Source organism: Polyodon spathula, chromosome 7 (genome assembly GCF_017654505.1).
Source record: "Polyodon spathula isolate WHYD16114869_AA chromosome 7, ASM1765450v1, whole genome shotgun sequence".
Taxonomy (NCBI): domain Eukaryota; kingdom Metazoa; phylum Chordata; class Actinopteri; order Acipenseriformes; family Polyodontidae; genus Polyodon; species Polyodon spathula.
This window is the reverse complement of record NC_054540.1, coordinates 9,574,419-9,594,112: the sequence shown is the minus strand read 5'-3', so window position 1 is coordinate 9,594,112 and position 19,694 is coordinate 9,574,419. Positions and strand designations below refer to the sequence as shown.

Here is a 19,694-nt window from a genome sequence, read left to right as displayed (position 1 = left end):
CGAGTCGACCCCACATTTAACACCAGAGCAAAAGAAAAAAAATCTGCATGCATGCATCTGAAAATAAGAAAGCAAGTCAGCAAGACATCGCAAATGTTTTCTCACCTAACTGAGGCATATAGTGTTAATTAAAAAACAATCAGAGACATTCTAATGGATTAAAAGAAACAGCTTACCTTGATGGAACGGGTCGATTTGTTTAACCTGAGAAAGGTTTGACGCAGTCTAAAATAAGAGGGTTTTATAAACACAGTAAAAAAAAAAAAAAAAAAAAATTACTGTAATGGTTTGTTTGTTTACATGCAAGTTTTGCACAAATGAAGGCTGACTTAAACTAAAGCATCAATTTTGAAAAGAGCAGAATAGTTTTTTTTTTTTTTTTTTTACTTTACATTTTTAAAAACTGTTTGCCCATACATATATATATATATTTTTTTTTAAACTGCTTAAAAAGAATGCTGTTGAGCTTAAATTGCTTTGTGAAATAAATATATAATGGAGGATAATATTCAGCAGGCTTATAGTCGTGCCACAAACACCAGTACAGTAAAAAAAAAAAAAAATAAATGGTACACTTTGTTTTTATGGAATTGTTGTTTGGGTGATTTAACACTAATTCAGTGTTTATTTATTTATTTATTTATTTTTATTTTAAGTATAAACTGATCCTCAAAAGTAACCATGTATGTTTCATACAGATGGGAAAAGATGATAAAACATCACTAGTAGAGCTACTGTTGTATTAAGAACTAGTATTTTAGTTTTAAAAAAGATTAACGTTTTACAAAAATGGCCTGGAGATATTGTAATTGTATAACTAAAAAAAGGAAATGTCTGAATTTATTACAAACAGAGAAGGTTATGTGTGTGTGTGTGTGTGCGTGTGTATGTTTGTTTTTTTGGACCATCACTATAAACACTATATATATATATAGTGGCATGGTGGGTGACTGTAGAAGGAAGATTGTGTATATGCACGTGTGTGAGTGTTGGTTGGCAGGAAAATAGGTATCCTGCCTTAACGAGTCCTTGACTGGAATGTGGCTGAGGCATGATTTGGTAATTGCCTATCAATTAAGTCTCAGCCATATGGCATAAAAGCAGGCCTGTGCTCTCAGCATAGAGAGGTGTTGGAGGTGAGGAGCTGTCTGTGTGAAGCCCACAGTCCTGTGTATGAAACATGTGGTTTTGGCTGGTAAACGGCTTATCCATCCGGCTCATAGTTGAGGGGTTTGGAAAAAGTTAGTTAGTATTCCAAGGGGAGTTAGGTTTTGTTTTGTAAGTAACAAAAGTGCATGCAATTGCTTAAACCTGCAATTCTTGTGTCTGGTAACTAATTCAAGGGTGCAAACCCACCTTGGCCGGGGGCTTTGCCACACTGTAGACTTATTAGCAACCACTCGGTTCCCAGCGAAAAGTTATTATTATCCAAATGTTGTTGTTAAGTGAAAAGCCACATTTGCAAGTGTATGTATATGGAAAAAACAATGTATACTATAGTTGTAGAAACAGCGCACTGAAATACACGTCTTGGTTCATTACAGTGTTAAAAAAATAAACATGAAAAACACCAAATATCAGAACAAACAACTGTTAACTAATACTACACGGATGTGTAAAACAAAAATGTAAACACAGTACTGTATTGCACACATAGTACAACAACAACATACTATCAGTATCCTTAAAAGCAGTAAAAACACACTCGGTATACAGGGCTTACATTTAATACTGAAGCATCATTTTAAAAGAACTAGTCCAATGTTTTTTTTTTTTTTTTTTTTTTTTTTATGATTCACCACCTTCAGCTGTAAATCACTCTCCATTTTGCATACAGCTTCGTAGCCAATTTCAAAATGTAGGATCCAACAGATTTTGAGATGCTAATCTTTTCTGCTGCCCGTTCTTGCTTAGCACTGGGTTCACGTAGTGCCTACAGAAAACCGACATAAAATAGACGCTGCAATGTAGCCATAAAAATTGTAAAAAAAATTTTTAAAATAATAATAAAAAAAAAAAAAGTTTTTAAGCGGCAGACAGTTGCTAATATCCGAAACCCATCAACATTAAAGTCGATGAGATGGGATAGGTTCCTGTGTAAATGTTGTTAATAACCAAAAGTTGTCTTTATCAGGGTTGCTAATAACCGGCATCTACTGTGTGTGTCTGTGCGTGTGTGTATGTATATAATATATATAAAAAAATTAGGCAGCTAGATTTAACATACTAACTACTACAGAACTACTACAGAAAACCCAATACAGTCAAATAAATGCAAGAGGAATGTTTGTTTAACAAAATAAAAACAAATCCATATTTTATTAAAATGAGAGATGGCTGAGTAAAAGCGTTGTGAAAGGTTCTAGAGTCCAGTTAGACCAGGACACTGGTAACTACAGGGGGAAAATACCATGAAATTGGTATTGTTGGACTGAATCCAAGTACTGCAAGTATTTCAGTGTTTACTATACTTCAGAAGACTTGAAAAATCACTGTCTGCATCAAGTCACAAAAATCTTAAGCAGAACAAACACCAAATTAAAAATGCCGCTTAATATTTTCAGGGTGCAGCATTTTGCATTCTCTGAACTGTGATCTTAAATGAGTTCAATAATTGTTTTACGCAACTTAAATCTGTTAATTGTATCTGTTCAAGTCTTGGGTGAGTCACATAAAGCTGGCACAAGCTAATGCTGAATGTGTTCTGGGTTAGCCTTCTTGCAGATCCCACGTTACTGCAACCCTCCTCCAGTTACTTAGCAACAAGTTGATACAAGAAGCCAGCACCTGCCAAGAAAACTCAGCATTATTGTATCCCCATCCAACTGGCAGATTTTCTCTTTGCATTGCACTTCAAATCTTGTGCAATGTATTTATACAATATGGTAGGGCAAGATGCTTACTGACAATCTGAGCCAAAGATAAAATAATTTGCCATTTGGAAAAGTTTTAATATAAAAACATAAAATCAATCATCAGGTGTTTTTTTCAGTTTTGGGAATGCTATCAAATTCCCAAAAATGGTGTTGGGAATAATGTGGTAGTCTCTAGAGATTCATCTTGTTTTAAGGGTTTTAAATTAGCAGAATAAAGTTATCTCAATTGTATTTTTGCAACAGATGGATGACTCTGAGGACAGAAGCAGGCATCCTCAAATTATTATTTTTATTTTTTTTTAATTCAAGACCAATAAAGAAACTCTGAAGTGAAAATGATTTTCTTCCAAGCCAGTAGAGCATGTTAAAAGACGCATTACTTCAAGTTTACCTGACGCAAACCTAAAACGCTTGCCCAGGCTTTTAGACAATAGTGTTTGCATTTAAGTGTTGGTTTTCAGGCTCTGCACAATGTGACAAAAGAAAACACTGAAAAGCAGAGGCATTACTAAATACACAGAGGAGCAATGTGCACAGAGTCCAAAAACTGGAATTTGAGATACAACACTATTACAGCATGCTTAATTTAAGGCAAATAAACAAAGTGTAATCCTTTTGGAGATACATTAATGAATAGTGGCCTAATCCTTGTCTAATGGTAGAGTTTTTTTGTTTTGTTTATCGTAACAGACACTGGTGTTGGAGATATGACATAATTTCTGATTGGTTTCAAGTTTGCTCAAAACACGCTGTGGTTCAGATGTATGTTACAACAGCTTCCAGCATGAAAAATAATGCAATCAATGTTTGTGGCCTCTGGGCCTGTTGACTACCGGCATTTTCGTCTATCTGAGAAATTCAAATACAAATTTAGACAACGAGTCACTTTTTACTGCAGGTGCCCATAGCAATCAAAATGAAGAAGTCTTGAGTCCTGCATGATATCTGCAAATAGTGATTGGAGATTTTGCAGAGCCTTTCTGAACACATTCTCCATGCAATTGAAGCCTCAAGGGTGCCGGGGGAGTCACATGCCAGGGGGTCAATGACAGCCACAGAGGAAGTGGGATCTTGATTATACACCACACCCGAAGGGAAAAAGATCTGGACAGTCTGGTCACATCAGTAAAAATAGATCAAACTTTGTATTTATTCAATATCTGTATAACAAAATCAGGGTGTCTTTGAATAAACAACATTGGATTAAATGGAAAGTTTCTTCCTGCAGACAATAATAATAAAAATAGAGCAATGCTAACCTCACAAGCAAAGTGAGCTTGGTAGTTCTTTTACGGACTGGGGCTCACCTTAAAAAAAATCTTCACACAATTTGACATAATTCTGCACAACTGGCAGTGTTTGCTAAAGCGCACCCTGGACTGAATAAGCCAAGGCTACACTCCCGTCTCATCTCCCACAGTGGTCCCTCCTATGAAGAGTGATGCTCGTTGGCAGGGCAATAGAGAATGCCTGTGCCTGTACATACCAACTTGCAGTAGGTACCTGGCCTGTGGATTTGGTGGAGGGGGCTCCAGCCTTGAGTAATGCCAGACTTTCATCTTTAACAATTATAACATTATTTAAAAAAATATATATACATTGGGCTTCATGCTGCTCTCATCTCTATGGTCTATGGTGTAACCCCCTGTGGTGGCCAAATACAAACACCTTTAATTTGCATCAATTAAAGTGAACCGTTTCCATATTAAATCAGAAGAGCAACCATGCACTTATTGCTTTTCATGGTTATTTAAAAACATGTTTTCTAGCTGTAGAGGGAATACCAGCATAATGGATACAGCAGAAGCTTTTGTTATATTGTTTGGATTTTTTTTTTTTTCCTCCACATATCAGCCTGTCAGAGATTCACATTACTGGGTCATGGGTTGAATGTTTGCAGGAGGAGACAGGAAATTCATCAAAGATTCTGCACAAGCAAAAACTGCCTGGCTGAGTACCAGGTGCAGTAATTAACAGACACTTGCTATAGGAGTGTCTGCAGGAATTGCATGCCAACATTTCCCACTGAACTCTAAAAAATAAACCACTTGGTGTAATGGAGTTAATCTTGAGATAAAAAAAGTCCAAAACACAAATTAGCATGACACAGTATCTCTCAATTTATCGCAAGGTCACAATGTATTATTATTTTTAAAAGTGTAACAATTACACCAATTGACAGATTCTGCTTCAATGTATTACAGCAGCACAGAATCCATAAAAAGTCAATGACACACCTACATATAGAAGCCTAATAGCTCTGTGGCCTCTAATTACATTGTGCTTGAGGGGAGGAAATGGACAGGTTTATGGCATCCTATGACCACTTTACCCCTGGGGAAAGACACTAGCTGTGAACTTAAAGAGACATGTAAACATTCTTCAGACCTGTGTATATTTAGCAACTTTGTTGGTGATTCCTTTGTGACAGACAAGAGTTTCTCTACTTCATTAGCCTTGTCAATACTGCATTTTTTTATCCACCAATGTTTTCTTTGAACCACTAAAACACACCATGCAGCAGAGAGAGTACACTTGTGTCAAGTCAGACGAAGAAAGAACCACTTCTAAAATGGCACAATAGCTGAGGGTTAAGAAGTGCTCTACACAAACACAGCCCTTCAAAGGCCTCTTTATCATTATATCTGAAAACAGACGGTATCTTACGGCGTTAGCAACCAGAGCTTTGGACACCTACTATTCCAACTAAATCCCTTTTAATCCAGCTTGATTGTCTGGATTTTGCACTTTGATGATGGTTGCAGGTGTCTTTTTCTTGTCTCATTATTATCGTTCAACCTTCAGTGAGTTACATGCATAAGTACCCACTGGTCTCTTCCAAACAGCCTTTCTTACAGAGAAACCTTTGTACAACTATACAGCAGTATTAAAATTGGACTAATGTGTGTAGTATTATTGCTTAATTCTAACCACCTTCAACATTTTAGAGTTAGAGTCATCGGAAATATAACTTGTTCCTTGGAGGTAACTGATTTTTTGGCTACAAAATAATAAGGGCTGAATACATTTGCTGGGGCAAGTTCATTCTGGGGATTTTAGTAAACGCCCAAGTTCTCTCATTAGTAACCACAATAGAGCAGAGTGTTGGTGGTGAATGTTCCTGCCACCAGCACATTTTACTTTACTTAATATATCAAGCCCAAAGTGTCAAATCCTAAACCTCACAAGACACTATAAATGATCTTCACTAAGTCAGCAATTCACAAAAGATATAATGATGACATACTATGTTGTCTGTAATGGCATAATTTTAAAGCAATGAGGTCAAACCAAAGCACCCCAAGGCTAACACAGAGGTCCTGGTAAATTACACTGTGCACCGACTACCTTAGTTACACATTTCAATTTAACAAAAGAAACTGAACAAAAGAAGCTGTTGTCTGTAGGGCTTCAATCCTAACCTCTTTAACAAAATGATTTCAGGTTTTGCCATCCTTACCTGAAGCTGCACATGGTTTAACTTTTTCCTCCAGTGTTTTTTCTTTCTTTATTTCTTGTCTGTACATGAGATGAGGTTTGTTGTGTTCGTCTTCATAATCTTCTCCATTCGATTTCAAGAGTGGTTCTAAAAAATATTCACCATTGTGGGTTCTAAATGTGCCAATCTATGGAAAAAAGCAAAAATTACCATATCACTTTAAAAAGCTGATAAAATACCAATCCTAGATTCAAACGCAAAAATTGCAAGAAAGTCAAGCAGGGGAAAAAAAAATTGTTTCGGCAAGTAAACACGTGTTTCAGCCAAAACATTTGTCTACATTAATCCACTTGGTTTACTTGACAAACTACACAAAGCAAGACCAACTTAAATATTGAGGTCACAGAAATTCAGATTTTCTGGAGGTTTAACATGAAAAAAAATCATCTTTATGGAAAGAAAATATGGTTTGGGCTTCTTCTAAAAAAAAAAAAAAAAAAGGAACATCACTCCGAAACAATTAACAACTTAATCATGGTCAGAAACAGTAATGCCCCAAGCAGTAAAGTTAAACCATGTTCTTACTGTGCGTTACCATGATAAATTATAAAACTCTAGTTGAGAACAAAACGACAATGAACTGCTGATTTGAATGAAAGCTCTGTAGGTTACTGGCAAAAAATGAACACCTGAAACTGGAATCGGATCTACACTTTTCAGCTTTGTGGGCTCTGACAGCGTAGTGAACATTCTTTAGACTGGTGACATGTCAGCTGTGCTTTCACCACTTTACATCAGAGAGCTAGCTCATCATAGAGGCCACTGCCAAACTGTGTCATAGCAGACCCGCATCAAGGAGTCAGCACTGAAAACTACATCATTTTAACAAGCACTGGTACCTACAAATACATGGAAAACAACAGAGGACTGGCCATTTTGTGCTTGTGTTACAACACTCAAAAAAGGGATGTTAACAGTTGAATGGTTTCCTTGTGGTCAGATTTTGCTAAAATAAAATAAAAAAAGTAAAAATGTCAAATATAGAGGGCCCAAATGGAGGGCTTCTAATTTCATGTTTGTTAAGTGGAAGTGTGTTTAATCCTAAAGTTTAAATGTTTATGAAATAAAACAGAATCTTGCATTTTTTTATTTTAATGCCTTTCTTACTAAAAATCTTAGTAGCCCCAAACAGATAACTGACTCCACTTTCAACATATGGAAAATATTTGAATGAGTAAGCCTTGCTACCCCTATGTTTTCGAGGAATGCAGAATGGCTGGTTGGAACATTTGTATCTCATTTTATCCCAAAAATATGTTTCTGCAATTGTCACCATATAGGAGTGTTTGAAGTCACAATGGCAGCAACATAAATAAAGAAAACTGGGGGTGGGTATTTGTTGACCTTTGCTAAGTAAATATATTGGCATCCCTCAATATCCCCCTCTCCAATATCACTTGTACTTGTGATATTTAAACACAATCCAACATCACATACTGTATACATTAAAAGTAACAAAACAATTAATGAAGTACCATAATCTACAGCTGCAACACGTCTGCTAGAACTCCTATAAAAGACTTAATCCAATAGAAAAACACATACCCATTACGAACGTCTTTGTAATAACCAACCACATTCAGTGTAGCCTTGGTTAAGCTCTCCCCTTTAAAACAACCAGGCAGGTTATACATTATCCCAACTCTACAAAAGAGACTCCAAAGAATGTACTTAAACATCACACAGGAGCACGTGACTTATAAAAACATCTGTCTGCTGAAGACTAAAATATAAAGCTCAATCCCTAATTACAGAAAGCCCATTTTCTCATGTTGGAGCATTTCCTACTGCAGATTTGTCCAATGTAAATGTACTCTATTGTTAAGTTGTTATGTTGCTCTATGAAGGTGAGCATAACCACCAGGCTACAGTCTGTTATTTATAAAAGAAGAAGCTGAAGTTTAAAGTGAACATGATAATGATGACACACTTGATCCTGTTTACCCAGTGAACAAGCAGGATACACTAAAATTGAATGCTAAAGAAAGGCAATGCCAGGCAGCAAGTAAAAACCTGAATGTGATATCAAATGTAGTCCCACCCACAAAACAAACTTTTATAATTTAACCATGAATTACCTTAACGGAAGATACATTAAAAAAAAAAGCCCCTATAATCCCTATATTAAATAACCTGACTGGTCATTATTATTGATCGCATAAAGTACTTAGAAATCAAGAATTAGACAACCAGGTGTGATCACAAGTAGCACATTTGAAATGAAGGAAACTGGTACACCTGAATAGAAGTACCCAATTTTTAAATAAAAGCGCATACACAGTAATACTTTTTAGACAAACATTATTGCTAAAATCTCTTCTCAGTGTCGACTTACATGTTCCTAGGCAATGCTCACAAATTAACCTCTCCCCAAAACAAAGATTTTAAGAGCTCTTCACCTGAACTAGACCCCCCACACAAATATGCCAAAACCACAGGACTATTACAGCGATTCAATCCATTGCAATTCTGCGATGTATACTGTCATGCTGTCCTAAAGGAACAGAAGTGTGAAATAATTTATTTATTTTTTAATTTGGTTACAATTTTACAAATCAAATCTCGAAACATATAGGCATAATCAAAACTACAATTAGTATTATTATTATCATATTATTATTATTATTATTATTATTAGGTTTAATTAAAAAAAGGGTTTCAATTATTACAAACTTACTTTCATCTAAGGTATATTAAGCCAATCCCTTTTTTGTGTTTACACTAATTTCTCAAAGACAGAACCCATCTCCCAGTTAAACTTTATCATTGTGGCTTTATCTTGCAGAACCAATAGTGCTTATCAGGAAAGGCAATGGCTCCAGCAACTTAACAGTAATTCCAGTTCATGTTTAAATGTAAATATTACCATTATGTGTTTTGGAACACATCCGTTCTAAGAAATAGTTTCTGCGCTTTATCAAAGTTCATTTGAAAAACCTACACAGTACTATAAAAGTCAAATACTCTTTTACACTACCTTAGTCACACAGTACTGTACACAAAAACTACTGTAGCATACCTGTAGCATGTCATGATCTGAAGTAAAAATCTGATCTGGTACCCCTCACTGTCACACACAGAATGAAAAGTACCATCTCTATAGTAATCCACCGACCTTAGTGATTAAGACATTGTATTTAACATGCCACTGGCTGAGAGCAAGAACATTAGTTTTGATAAAATACAATTGCACTTTTTTTTTTTTTTTTTTTAATAATTGCAGTTATACAAGAAGAGTTGAGACATCTAGCATCGAACAACATTTCCATATTCAGTGGTCCTGAGTGAACATTTTTATTACCTGATCGCTTCAGGGGCTTGTGGGTTAATAACTGCAGTACTCTACGAATGTTCATGAAGTATCTTCTGTTTGTAATGCTCTTGCACCCAGCCAGCGATGTGCAGTACACTTGGGTCTTTACAATATGATTACACACCAAAATATTAGATGACTAATGACTTCCACTCAAGTTTACTTTCAAGTAGTACTGTTATTCAGTTTACGAGACTGCTAGTATAATGGTTTTCAAGGCTGAACAGATCAGGTCTGATGTCATGTTACTGATGCAAGAAGAAAGCACAGTACTGTATGTGGCTACCATTAGAGGATAACATCACTCGAGGAGAACCTTAACATTCTAAAAGTTTAAATCAGGAAGCAGGATGTAAAGGATACTGGTACTTTTGTTTCTGACCTATTGGACCATTCGGTACCACTACAAGAGTACATTGTAGAAACAAAAAGGAGCTATGTTACTGTTACTACATGATGGCATTCAGTTTGTATAGAGAAGACCATCAGCTAGATCCTAACATGAAGATATAGAGGAGTGTTGGCATGCAATGTCATTTAGGGATACAGTAAAGTTCATAAAAAGTGAGAAAAGAGCTATTCCATAATAACGTACCTGTGCGTAATTTTAAGATGTTTGCTTGAAGAACTTTAAAATTTTCTTTGAAAATATTGTTATGAACTAAGGAAACAAAGTGCCACAAGAGCTACGTGTAGCTTATCCAAAGTACCCCAAGAGGGAACATCATTATAAATGTACCAATTTAACACAAAAAAGAGGGATACTCCAATCCATACTCATCAATACAAATACCGCTATTCCCAAATTTTAGGTCTTGGGGGTTTGTCCATAACCATTGACCTGTTTTTGAATAGTGTTTATAAACATAATCTTACCAAACAGTGCATTGAAAAATGAAATTAAACCTGATCTAATAACCTGCCCACACTACCTACTGTGTATATGACAATTACTTAATTCACAATTACATTTTCAAAATGTGACGTTTGTTCATTATATAGGTAGTGTGAATTTAGTGTAATACAGTTGAAAAATATACTAAACTGCAAACTTGGTGTAATCATTTGAAATGGTGTTTAAATATTAAATATTACTTAAAATTCTTTAAGGTTTTGTGAATAGGGCCCCATAGCACACAATTGAGAACAGGAAGCCACAGAGCACTCTACAGAGTACACATTTTAACAAGAACATTGTTCTACCTTCTTCTGCAGAATGTTCTTGGAGAATGCCTACGCTGTATAAATACCAGCCCTGTTTTCCAAGTCAATCATTTTCTGTGTGCTGTCTCTGACACTTCAAAGGTGAATCAAACAATTGGGCCTTTCTGCTTCCCCCAGGGACATGGACAACAGCTGCTTCAACACAATGACATCTACCTCAACATTGCTATTGTCTTTCAGTTTCCGAGATTCTTCATTTTCTGTCACACCTTTCCCCTGTAGAATATTTTTTCTTCAGCATTCTTTCAATAATTTAATCCATTTAGATTTGAAGCACACAGTATTTGTTTTGTCTGAACTATCCCCTAGAGTCACTTCAGGAATTTTTGGTTTACATTTCAGCTCAATGTACATTTTGAATCAAAATTAAAAACAAAGGTTGTACCTGTCATTACAGTGCAATGCTTTGTGGTGAGATATGGTCATAAAATTGTACTGTACAGTTTTGCTTTGGTGGTCAATTTAAATGTCAATTTTATCTGCATTTTTATGAAAGTTGTTCTGCATGGAGACAGGTATCTATACTTAACAGCTTACTATGAAGACCCTCTCCTTTTCAGTTTGTCAAGGGGACTTTAGGAAAGGGGGATTTTTGTTCACAGAAGACCTTAATTATCCTGGATAAACCCTGCTATTGCCATACAATTCCAAGATGTTTTGAACCTACTGTGGTCTTCAAGCACTGTCAACAGTCCATTATTATTATTATTTGCATTGCAGTCTGGTGATGAAGATATGCTCTAGCAATCACTGTAGCGGCACACAGTTTAGAGTTCCAGAGGCAGTAAGTGATGTCTTGTGTGCACTGTGTGGCAAAGTGGGGTTGCTTTGCCACTTTTTGAGTCTTCACGGTCTTCCTTGTGTAAAAGGAACACTTCTCACAACAACAGACAGGTGTAAAAAGGGCGGTACCTGTATATTTATTTATAATGCAAAAACACAAAATAACAAAACAAAAGCCTAACTCCAACAAGGAGTGCTGACTAAACTTTTCGTCTGGGCTATTGCTATAACCCGACAGTTAATCCATTTTCGGGTTCTCAAAACCGTCGCAATTCTTTTACTTTGTAATTCTTTCTTTGTTTTTCCTTTCTCTTTTATCCTCACCTCCAACCACACCTCCTGATTACTCCTCCCCGAGGTACCCCACATAATCTCTTATTTTGACCCTATAATTCCCTCCCGCTGTACCTCATTTTGACCCTCAACGTGGAGCTTCCTGGGAGATGTAGTTTCCTGTCTAGGAATTAAGTTAGGACTACATTTTCCTTATTATGGACACAGGCTCCATAATAATTTTGGTCCTATGTACCTCCCATCCACTACTTTTCCCCATACTATATCACAACTGGAAAGTGATGCATAATAAAACATATTTAGCTCCTGGTGGAAACAAAAAAAAACTGGACCATTGGGGGTAAGAACCTGGCTACAAATCCTTCACAGGGTTGTAAAGCATACAGTCATTGGATACAAAAATGTATGAAAATGCTGCATTAATGCAGTGCTATGGAAAAAGTGCTTGAAGTACCAAGTGTGCAATAAAGTAAATATGGGTGGCAGTCAACAGCACTGAAAGTAGGAAAGACTAACCATTTAACATCTTCTCATTGAAGTCATTGGGCTTACTTGATTTCCACCGCACTAGGAAATAGGACAGTGTCTGAAGAGTTGATGGTTTAAAATACTACTTATTTTTGTTATTTAGTTTTGTTTTAACTCCCCATTACCATTTTACAGAGTTGCTCCAAGTTTCATTGCACCAGTAGTTATACAGATATACTGTCGTTTCTGTCTGTCAGCTAAGTCACGTGCTGTTGTGAGGCTTCACCTGCTCCTCCTTACTGTTCAGATACTAAGCTCAATATAATCCTACCTCAGCATAGGAATTTGAGAGTTGTGTTCATCTCTCAGAGTGCATATGTTATGCAGCTTCTGTGACATGCTCCCACCTACAGTCAATGATAGATGGCAGCAGTAGCTACAGAAATCGCTCCGTGGACAGTTTTAACCAGCTTTTAAAACAAAACCTGTCATGTCATGTCAACTTGAAAAGCTGTAAAGGTTATCAGAGAAATTAGGTGTTGCTGCCAATAACTTCCCGATTGACAAGGTTTTCCCTTGTTTGATAAACGTTTTGAGACATGCTGCACAGTGACGCTACTGTTATCACACCAGACTTAGTCCTGTTGGGTTTGACAAGCTAGTATGTCCAAAGAGTTTTCAAATGTATAGACTCATCTAATACCTGTTATTTTATACAGCTTTTTAAAAGGGCACTGAATAAATCTATCTGATTAGATAAACATTAGAAGCTGTCAGGAAGCGTTTTACTATGTTTAGTATATTTTTCCTATTGCTGATATACTGGCAGTACTTGGCTTCACCTCATACTTTATAAGGAAACCATTATGTATAAATAGCTGTACACCATGTTATTTGTTATTATTTACCAATAGACAAGGTGGACCAACAGAGTTGAAAGGTCACAGATTACATTCTACAATGAGCTAATTAAATGCCAGTGGCAAAAGTCCACAGAAGCACAACATTCAGATAAAACTTGTCAGGAAACATACTGCAGTATTTTTTCCTTATACCTGTTAAACCAAGTATTTACTATTTTTACAAGTCCCAAGTGCTTTCATCACACAGTCAACAGAAAATGTAATATGTTTTAGGTTGCATTTCCCAGGTTAAGCTTTGAAGATTTGGCACAGATAGAAAATGTGTTCTGCTAATTTAAACTCCTGATATCTCTTACGCATTATTAACTCATTCCACCCCCCCCCCCCCCCCCCCCCCCCCCCCCCCCCCCCCCCCCCCCCCCCCCCTTCTTGCAGTTAGTTTTTAGACTACCAATTACACTTTGCTGCTTTTTGTTGTGTCTTAAGCTATCAGCCCATATTTCACTTTTTTCCAATACAGTTTGACTAATGCATCATGTACCACTGCATACTAGTGACAATACCATGGTTTTGTTGTAAGTCACTTGATATGGTTTACTTACTACTTACCAGCACTCAACAGCCAGCCTTTCAAAAATGAAGTTCAAATGCTCTTGCAAACTCATTCAGCAGTACTTATGACAACTAGCAGGGCATTTAGTAAATAAATAAATAAACAACAACAACAATAATACTTACAAGGCCAGTGCAGATGCTGAAAACAGCGGTGTATTCGCTTTTAGCATTGACATGCCCATTAAAAAAGCAATGTCTTATCTCAGAGCTATCTTCCTGTAAATTCGACCTGTTGCTGTGTTCTGCCCCTAAATGTGAAACCATGTAGGCCGGTGCGATAAATCTGGAGTCAGCGCTGAGGTTGAGGTGGAAGTGCTCCCCAAAGGCATCAATTTTGTAATGAGTTCTTGACCCCCAAAAGTCTGAATTTAAGCTTCTGCGCTTCCTCCTGAAGTGCTGCGTGGTTGGAAATGTTTCTCCAAAACCATTCACACGGATAGGCGTGATAATTTCATAAGATGACAGCTGTTTGATGAAGTTTTCTAAAACAAAAATAAAATTGTATTAACACTAATCCAACTAGTTAGTAATACTGTAAAATGTGGTGTATATTATACAGAAGCATGACTAGAGCTGGTGTAGATATTATGCGTACTGTAACCTACTGCCTGCAAAATTGATGCCGATTACTCTATGTTAGCATACCATGCAGTTTTATTTCCAGTACTTTTCAAGCCACACAACAGATAAAGTAACTGCTTCAGCAAGTACAAATGATAGTATTTAAGCATCATTTTAACATTGCGCTTTCTATTCAGCGCCATTATCCCCAAACGTTTTCAATTTTATATTTCTATAACCAGTGTATTTTACCCTCTGAATCAAGAGGCTTACCTTGTTTGGGATGAAATCTAAATTCCATGGAATTCCAGATGAGTGCTGAGAGATGACACAGGAGCCCAACTAGCCAGATTGCAAACTGCATGATTCCCTCCGCAAAGAAACGAGGGCTTTAGTCTCCAGGGAAGTGCCTGCTCAATCTACCCGGCGTCTCCCCAACTGCTCTCCCGGCTTGTCAGCAGCAGCAGGTCGTCAGGTCTGTGGATGATCTCTGCAGCACAAATCTCGGAAAGTGAAGTCCCTTCATCGCATTACCAAGCAGCCACATCCACCATCTTCAGCAAAACGTACGATTTACCATGCATTCCAAAAATCGAACAGCTGTATTGTTACTTCGCTAGCTTAGCTACTTGTTGTAAGCAGAAGGGATCGGTGCCAGCTAAACTTTCCTTGGCCATCCATAGAACACCCCCTACCCCACAGCCAACATCAAACACTAGGTCCGCCCCTGGGGCTGCTTCGCCAATCACACGTGCGCCTTTCTCAGCCTGTTACATACTACTGTTTCTACACACTTCTTCCACTTGCACTGCACAACTGCGGCTGCCGGCATTCTATTGTTGTTACAGTTGCAGTGGTAGAAGTCGTACTAAATCTAGTCTAACTGAGACTAAACCGAAGAAAGATTCAACTGACTGCCTTTCGAATCACACTGTCTTTATGTTAGTTCACTTTCTTGCAGCATTTATTGTATGCGTTACGCATAAGTCGCTTTACTTTAAATAGCTGAAAGTAGTGTACGGTTTGTGTCAAAGTGGTCAATAATGTAATTTCCAATTTCACTTTTCATAATGCTTAAGTGCTTTTTAAAAAAAAAAAAAATGTTATAAAGATTGTTTGTTAAACTACCAGAAATTGTGTATTGTGGTCTTTGTCATATTAATTAGTGTCTAATGTAAGTAAATGCATGCATTCAACATGTTTTCTTGAATTGTCTTATATTTAATGTAGGGTGCCAATGCTTTTGTTTGTATGTAAGTTTAAGAAGAACAATTCCGTCTTTATCTGCAGGTTACAACCTTATAAAAGTTTAACAAAGTCTTTGTCACAGTATCTTTGCAGTTTTCCTTTGCTTCTCCCATAGTTATTCTATGAATTTACCATAGTTTACATTTGTTTGCCATGTTTATGTATACACTTTACCATACCTCTCTATTCTTTACAATGCTTACTTATGCTGTACCATGCTTTCACCAATGGTTTTACTATGGTAAGCTTTTATAAGGGCAACCTTTACATCAATGTGTGGATACATACAGTACATACAAAACCATAAGTATGCTGCATTCATTATTTGGTACAGTACAAAATTAAATATTGAATTCGGTGCTCATTCATTCCAAATTGCATCCAGAAACTCAGTTCAATATTGGTTTTCCAAAGCATATCTCAACTCTATGCACAAAATATTATTATTATTATTATTATTATTATTATTATTATTATTATTATTATTATTATTATTATTATTATTATTTAACATAGTGCTTTGTAAACAACCAACTGTTACTGTGCTTATCAATTTGCTTGATTACAATGACAAAAATACCCATTTCCCTAGAAATCTAGACTTCATTTATATTTCAGTTAACATAATATTAAACATATGTACCACATATTCAATTGCATTAACCAGAACATTTTAGCTAGGACTAGTGACTATAATGAATTGCAAACAATACTGTACAGAGATCCTGAAAAATTGTTTTCCTAGATACAGTACACATATATTGTCCTCAATAACACACATTAGTGTAATTATTTATCACATTTTGTTTTGCAAAAACATTCAACTTAATAGCTTAATAAAAGATTAAATTAAAAACTAAAACGTAGTACTGCTGGCACATTAAGTTGGTATTGGTATCCCATTGTAGCTGTAGACCAGTAATTATTTCCATTACATGAGAGTAGATGTTAAAACTTCCCGAGTGGTGCATCTGGTAAAGGCACTCCAAGTGAAGTGCAGAATGCACCCTATAGCCTGGAGGTCACCAGTTCGAGTGCAGGCTATTCTGTTGCCAGCCATAGACAGGAGCTCCCAGGGGGCGGCGCACAATTGGCAGAGCGCCTGGCCAGGCTCCTGCAGGCTTGCCTGTATGTAAGCTGCCTAGAGCTGTGTTGTCCTCCAACGCTGTAGCTCTGAGGTGGCTGCACGGTAACTGTGAAATGTGAAAAAAAGCAGTCGGCTGACGGCACACGATTCGGAGGACAATGTGTGCTCATCTTCACCTCTCCCAAGTCAACGCAGGGGTTGTAGCGGTGAACTGAGCCTAAAAAATAATTAGATATGCCAAATTGGGAGAAAATAATTGGTGATTACTAAATTCTAAATTTAACAAAAAAAAACTTCATGCTGATCGGCTCTCACCCAGATAAGTACTAACTAAAATGTAGCTTTATAGTAAACCAATGTGATCCATCTGTAAATAATCAGCTTCTTTTGCCTCCATGGCACATCAGCACACACAATGGCTGCGATGCTGGCTCTGGGGATCAACCACAGTGTGGTCTCCCAAGAACCTCTGCATGACAACCGTCTGGATTGAGCTGAGCAGGGTACATCTCTGGGGTCTTCAAGTGAGCACCCTCCATCCTTGGTGTTTCATCAACTAGCCGACAACACCTCAAGAGGGCTTGACAGTGACTCTGGCGTCCCAGCATCACCCCCCTCCTTCCACCACTCAGCTCAGCCCAGCTGACTTACCTGTGCATCAACATTGCATTCTTCCTATTTTACTTGGACTCTCCAATCAGAATCGTTCCATCTCAACCACAGCCAGTTGCTGCTCCTCTCTGCTGCTTCAGATAAGTTCTTCACTGTGTGGCGCAACTCTTGACCACTGAATCCGCTGATCGAGACCAGAAGACAATATCTGGTCGAAGTTTATGACAGATCCTTGCCTACCCCGAGGTTTAGGTTCTGTGGTGACCTGATGAGGAAACTAATCCTGCTCTGTTCCATTAGCCATAGGTCTTGCCAGCCAATCTGGCGATGTTCCACACTTTCCCATCTCATCCATTCTCCCTGCTTAGCCTGGGAAACTTCCTTTACGCACCTCATCCTCTCCTCCTGCTTTTGCACCTCATTGACTACCAGCTGCTACCATTGAACTGGGGTTGTCTTGTGCCATGTAGGAGGAACTAAACTAAGACCAAGACCTGAACTTGCCTCACTATATCACCGATTCGAAGGGCAGCCTTAGCATCTTCCACAGCTTCCTTTGCTGCCCACTTCCTTCCAGTTTTCAACACAGGTGCTTCCTTCCTTATGCATTTATCACTTGACTCTACTAATGTCATTTCCAGTCGTACCTTGGCACACTTAAACTCCTCTGTTAGAGCGAAGACTGGTAGCTGCAGCGTTCCTTTACCATAAAGTCCCACTCTGCTGAGGCAGCGTGGAACTCCCAACCATTTCCTGGCATATGAACTGATTAAAGCTTCCAGCTTCTCAACTGTTGTCAAAGAAACCTCGTACACAATCAGTGGCCACAGCAGTCTTGGCAGTAGACCAAACTGAAAATACCAGAGTTTCAGTTTGCCAGGTAAAGTGCTGCTGTCTATGCTCTTCAACCCTTCTACTGCTGGTTGTCTCACTTATCCAACATGAGCTGTGTCCTTTATGTCACCGTCATACCATCTCCCAAGACTTCTGACTGGCTTCTCAGACACTGTTGGTATTGCCTTACCATTAATGTAGAACTTTTTATCCACTACTTTACCTTTAAGTATAGAAACACTCTTTAATTTAGCAGGCTTGAATTTGATTCATGCCCTGTGGCAGGAAATGGCGTTGTGGTGATGTCAGATAAAATAAACAAAAATAAATCACAAACACAAAATACTCTATAGGTCAGGCTGGGCGATCGCCTTCACTGTTCCTATAGTTTTCTGGTTTTGTTTTTAAATGAACCTCTCTCCTCTCGCTCTTCCTTTCTCCACCTCCGAACTCCCACCCAGAGTGCAGAGAGCTGCAGGTATATATGCAGGTGACCATCTCCCAATTAGCAACAAATTAATCAATTAATTAATTTGGGAGATGGCCACCTTCTGCACAGGTTTTATAATGAGGACAGGGCTTCCCATCCACGCTGCAAAACAATAACAAAACTAAAACACAGCTACACCATCATACAATAGATAATAAACAAACAAAACACACAGTGGTTCGCCATCATCTATAAACAAAATAAAACACAATACAATAAACAAATACAAAATAACACAGGGGCGGAGGGGGAGACCCCCTTCTAAAAATAAACGAACGATATGATAAACAGCAGGGCTTTCCTACAGCCCTGCTACATATCCCCCTCCTTGTGCGAAGCACACATGGCCCCAACGGCCACCTCCCCCCTTAGTCTCAATGTCCCGGAAGAGGGGTCTAGAGTAATCCATGGGGGTGGCCATGGTGGGAGGTCCTCCTCCCCCATGTCTTCCTGGCTGGTAGATCCTTCTTCCAGGGCTCCAGCCGAACTGTAGCAGTGGGAACTGGTCTCCTGACCCCCCACCCCCCTTCTTCATGGCCAGCAGCTCCCCTTTGTGGGGCTCCAGCCACCGTACATTCTGCCGCAAATGTGCGGCTGGTGGAACTGGTCTCCTGACCCCCCCCCCCCCCTTCTTTGTAGCCGGCCACCCCCTTTTCTGAGGCGCTGGCCCCGGTGCTTCCTGAGGTCCTGCAGGACTAGTACCAGGTCCAGGCGGCGCAAGCCAGGCAGTGGCCCCAGGCGGCGCAAGCCAGGCAGTGGCCCCAGGCGAAGCAGTGCCGGTAGTGGCCCCAGGCGGAGCAGAGAAGAGACTGGCAACCCCATGCGAAGCGGGACCCTCGGCAACCCTTGGGGATAAAAGAGAGAGAGAAGCAGCCCCAGGCAAAGTGGAGCGACAGGCATTCCCAGGCAATGCAGAGCGACAGGCAG

At 38.4% G+C, this 19,694-nt stretch overlaps 1 protein-coding gene across 1 annotated transcript in view; it reads right to left on the bottom strand.

Annotated features, from left to right (window-relative positions):
* The window catches only part of LOC121318125 (A disintegrin and metalloproteinase with thrombospondin motifs 20-like), a 102,425-nt gene extending 87,284 nt beyond the window's left edge, over positions 1-15,141 (bottom strand). The window contains exons 1-3 of the mRNA XM_041254443.1: positions 14,770-15,141; positions 14,059-14,417; positions 6,337-6,502 (exon numbers count right to left, since the gene is read on the bottom strand). Coding sequence (XP_041110377.1) covers positions 6,337-6,502; positions 14,059-14,417; positions 14,770-14,860 — 616 coding nt within the window. The 5' untranslated portion in view covers positions 14,861-15,141. The remainder of the gene's footprint in view (positions 1-6,336; positions 6,503-14,058; positions 14,418-14,769) is intronic.
* Positions 15,142-19,694: the final 4,553 nt, after the last annotated feature.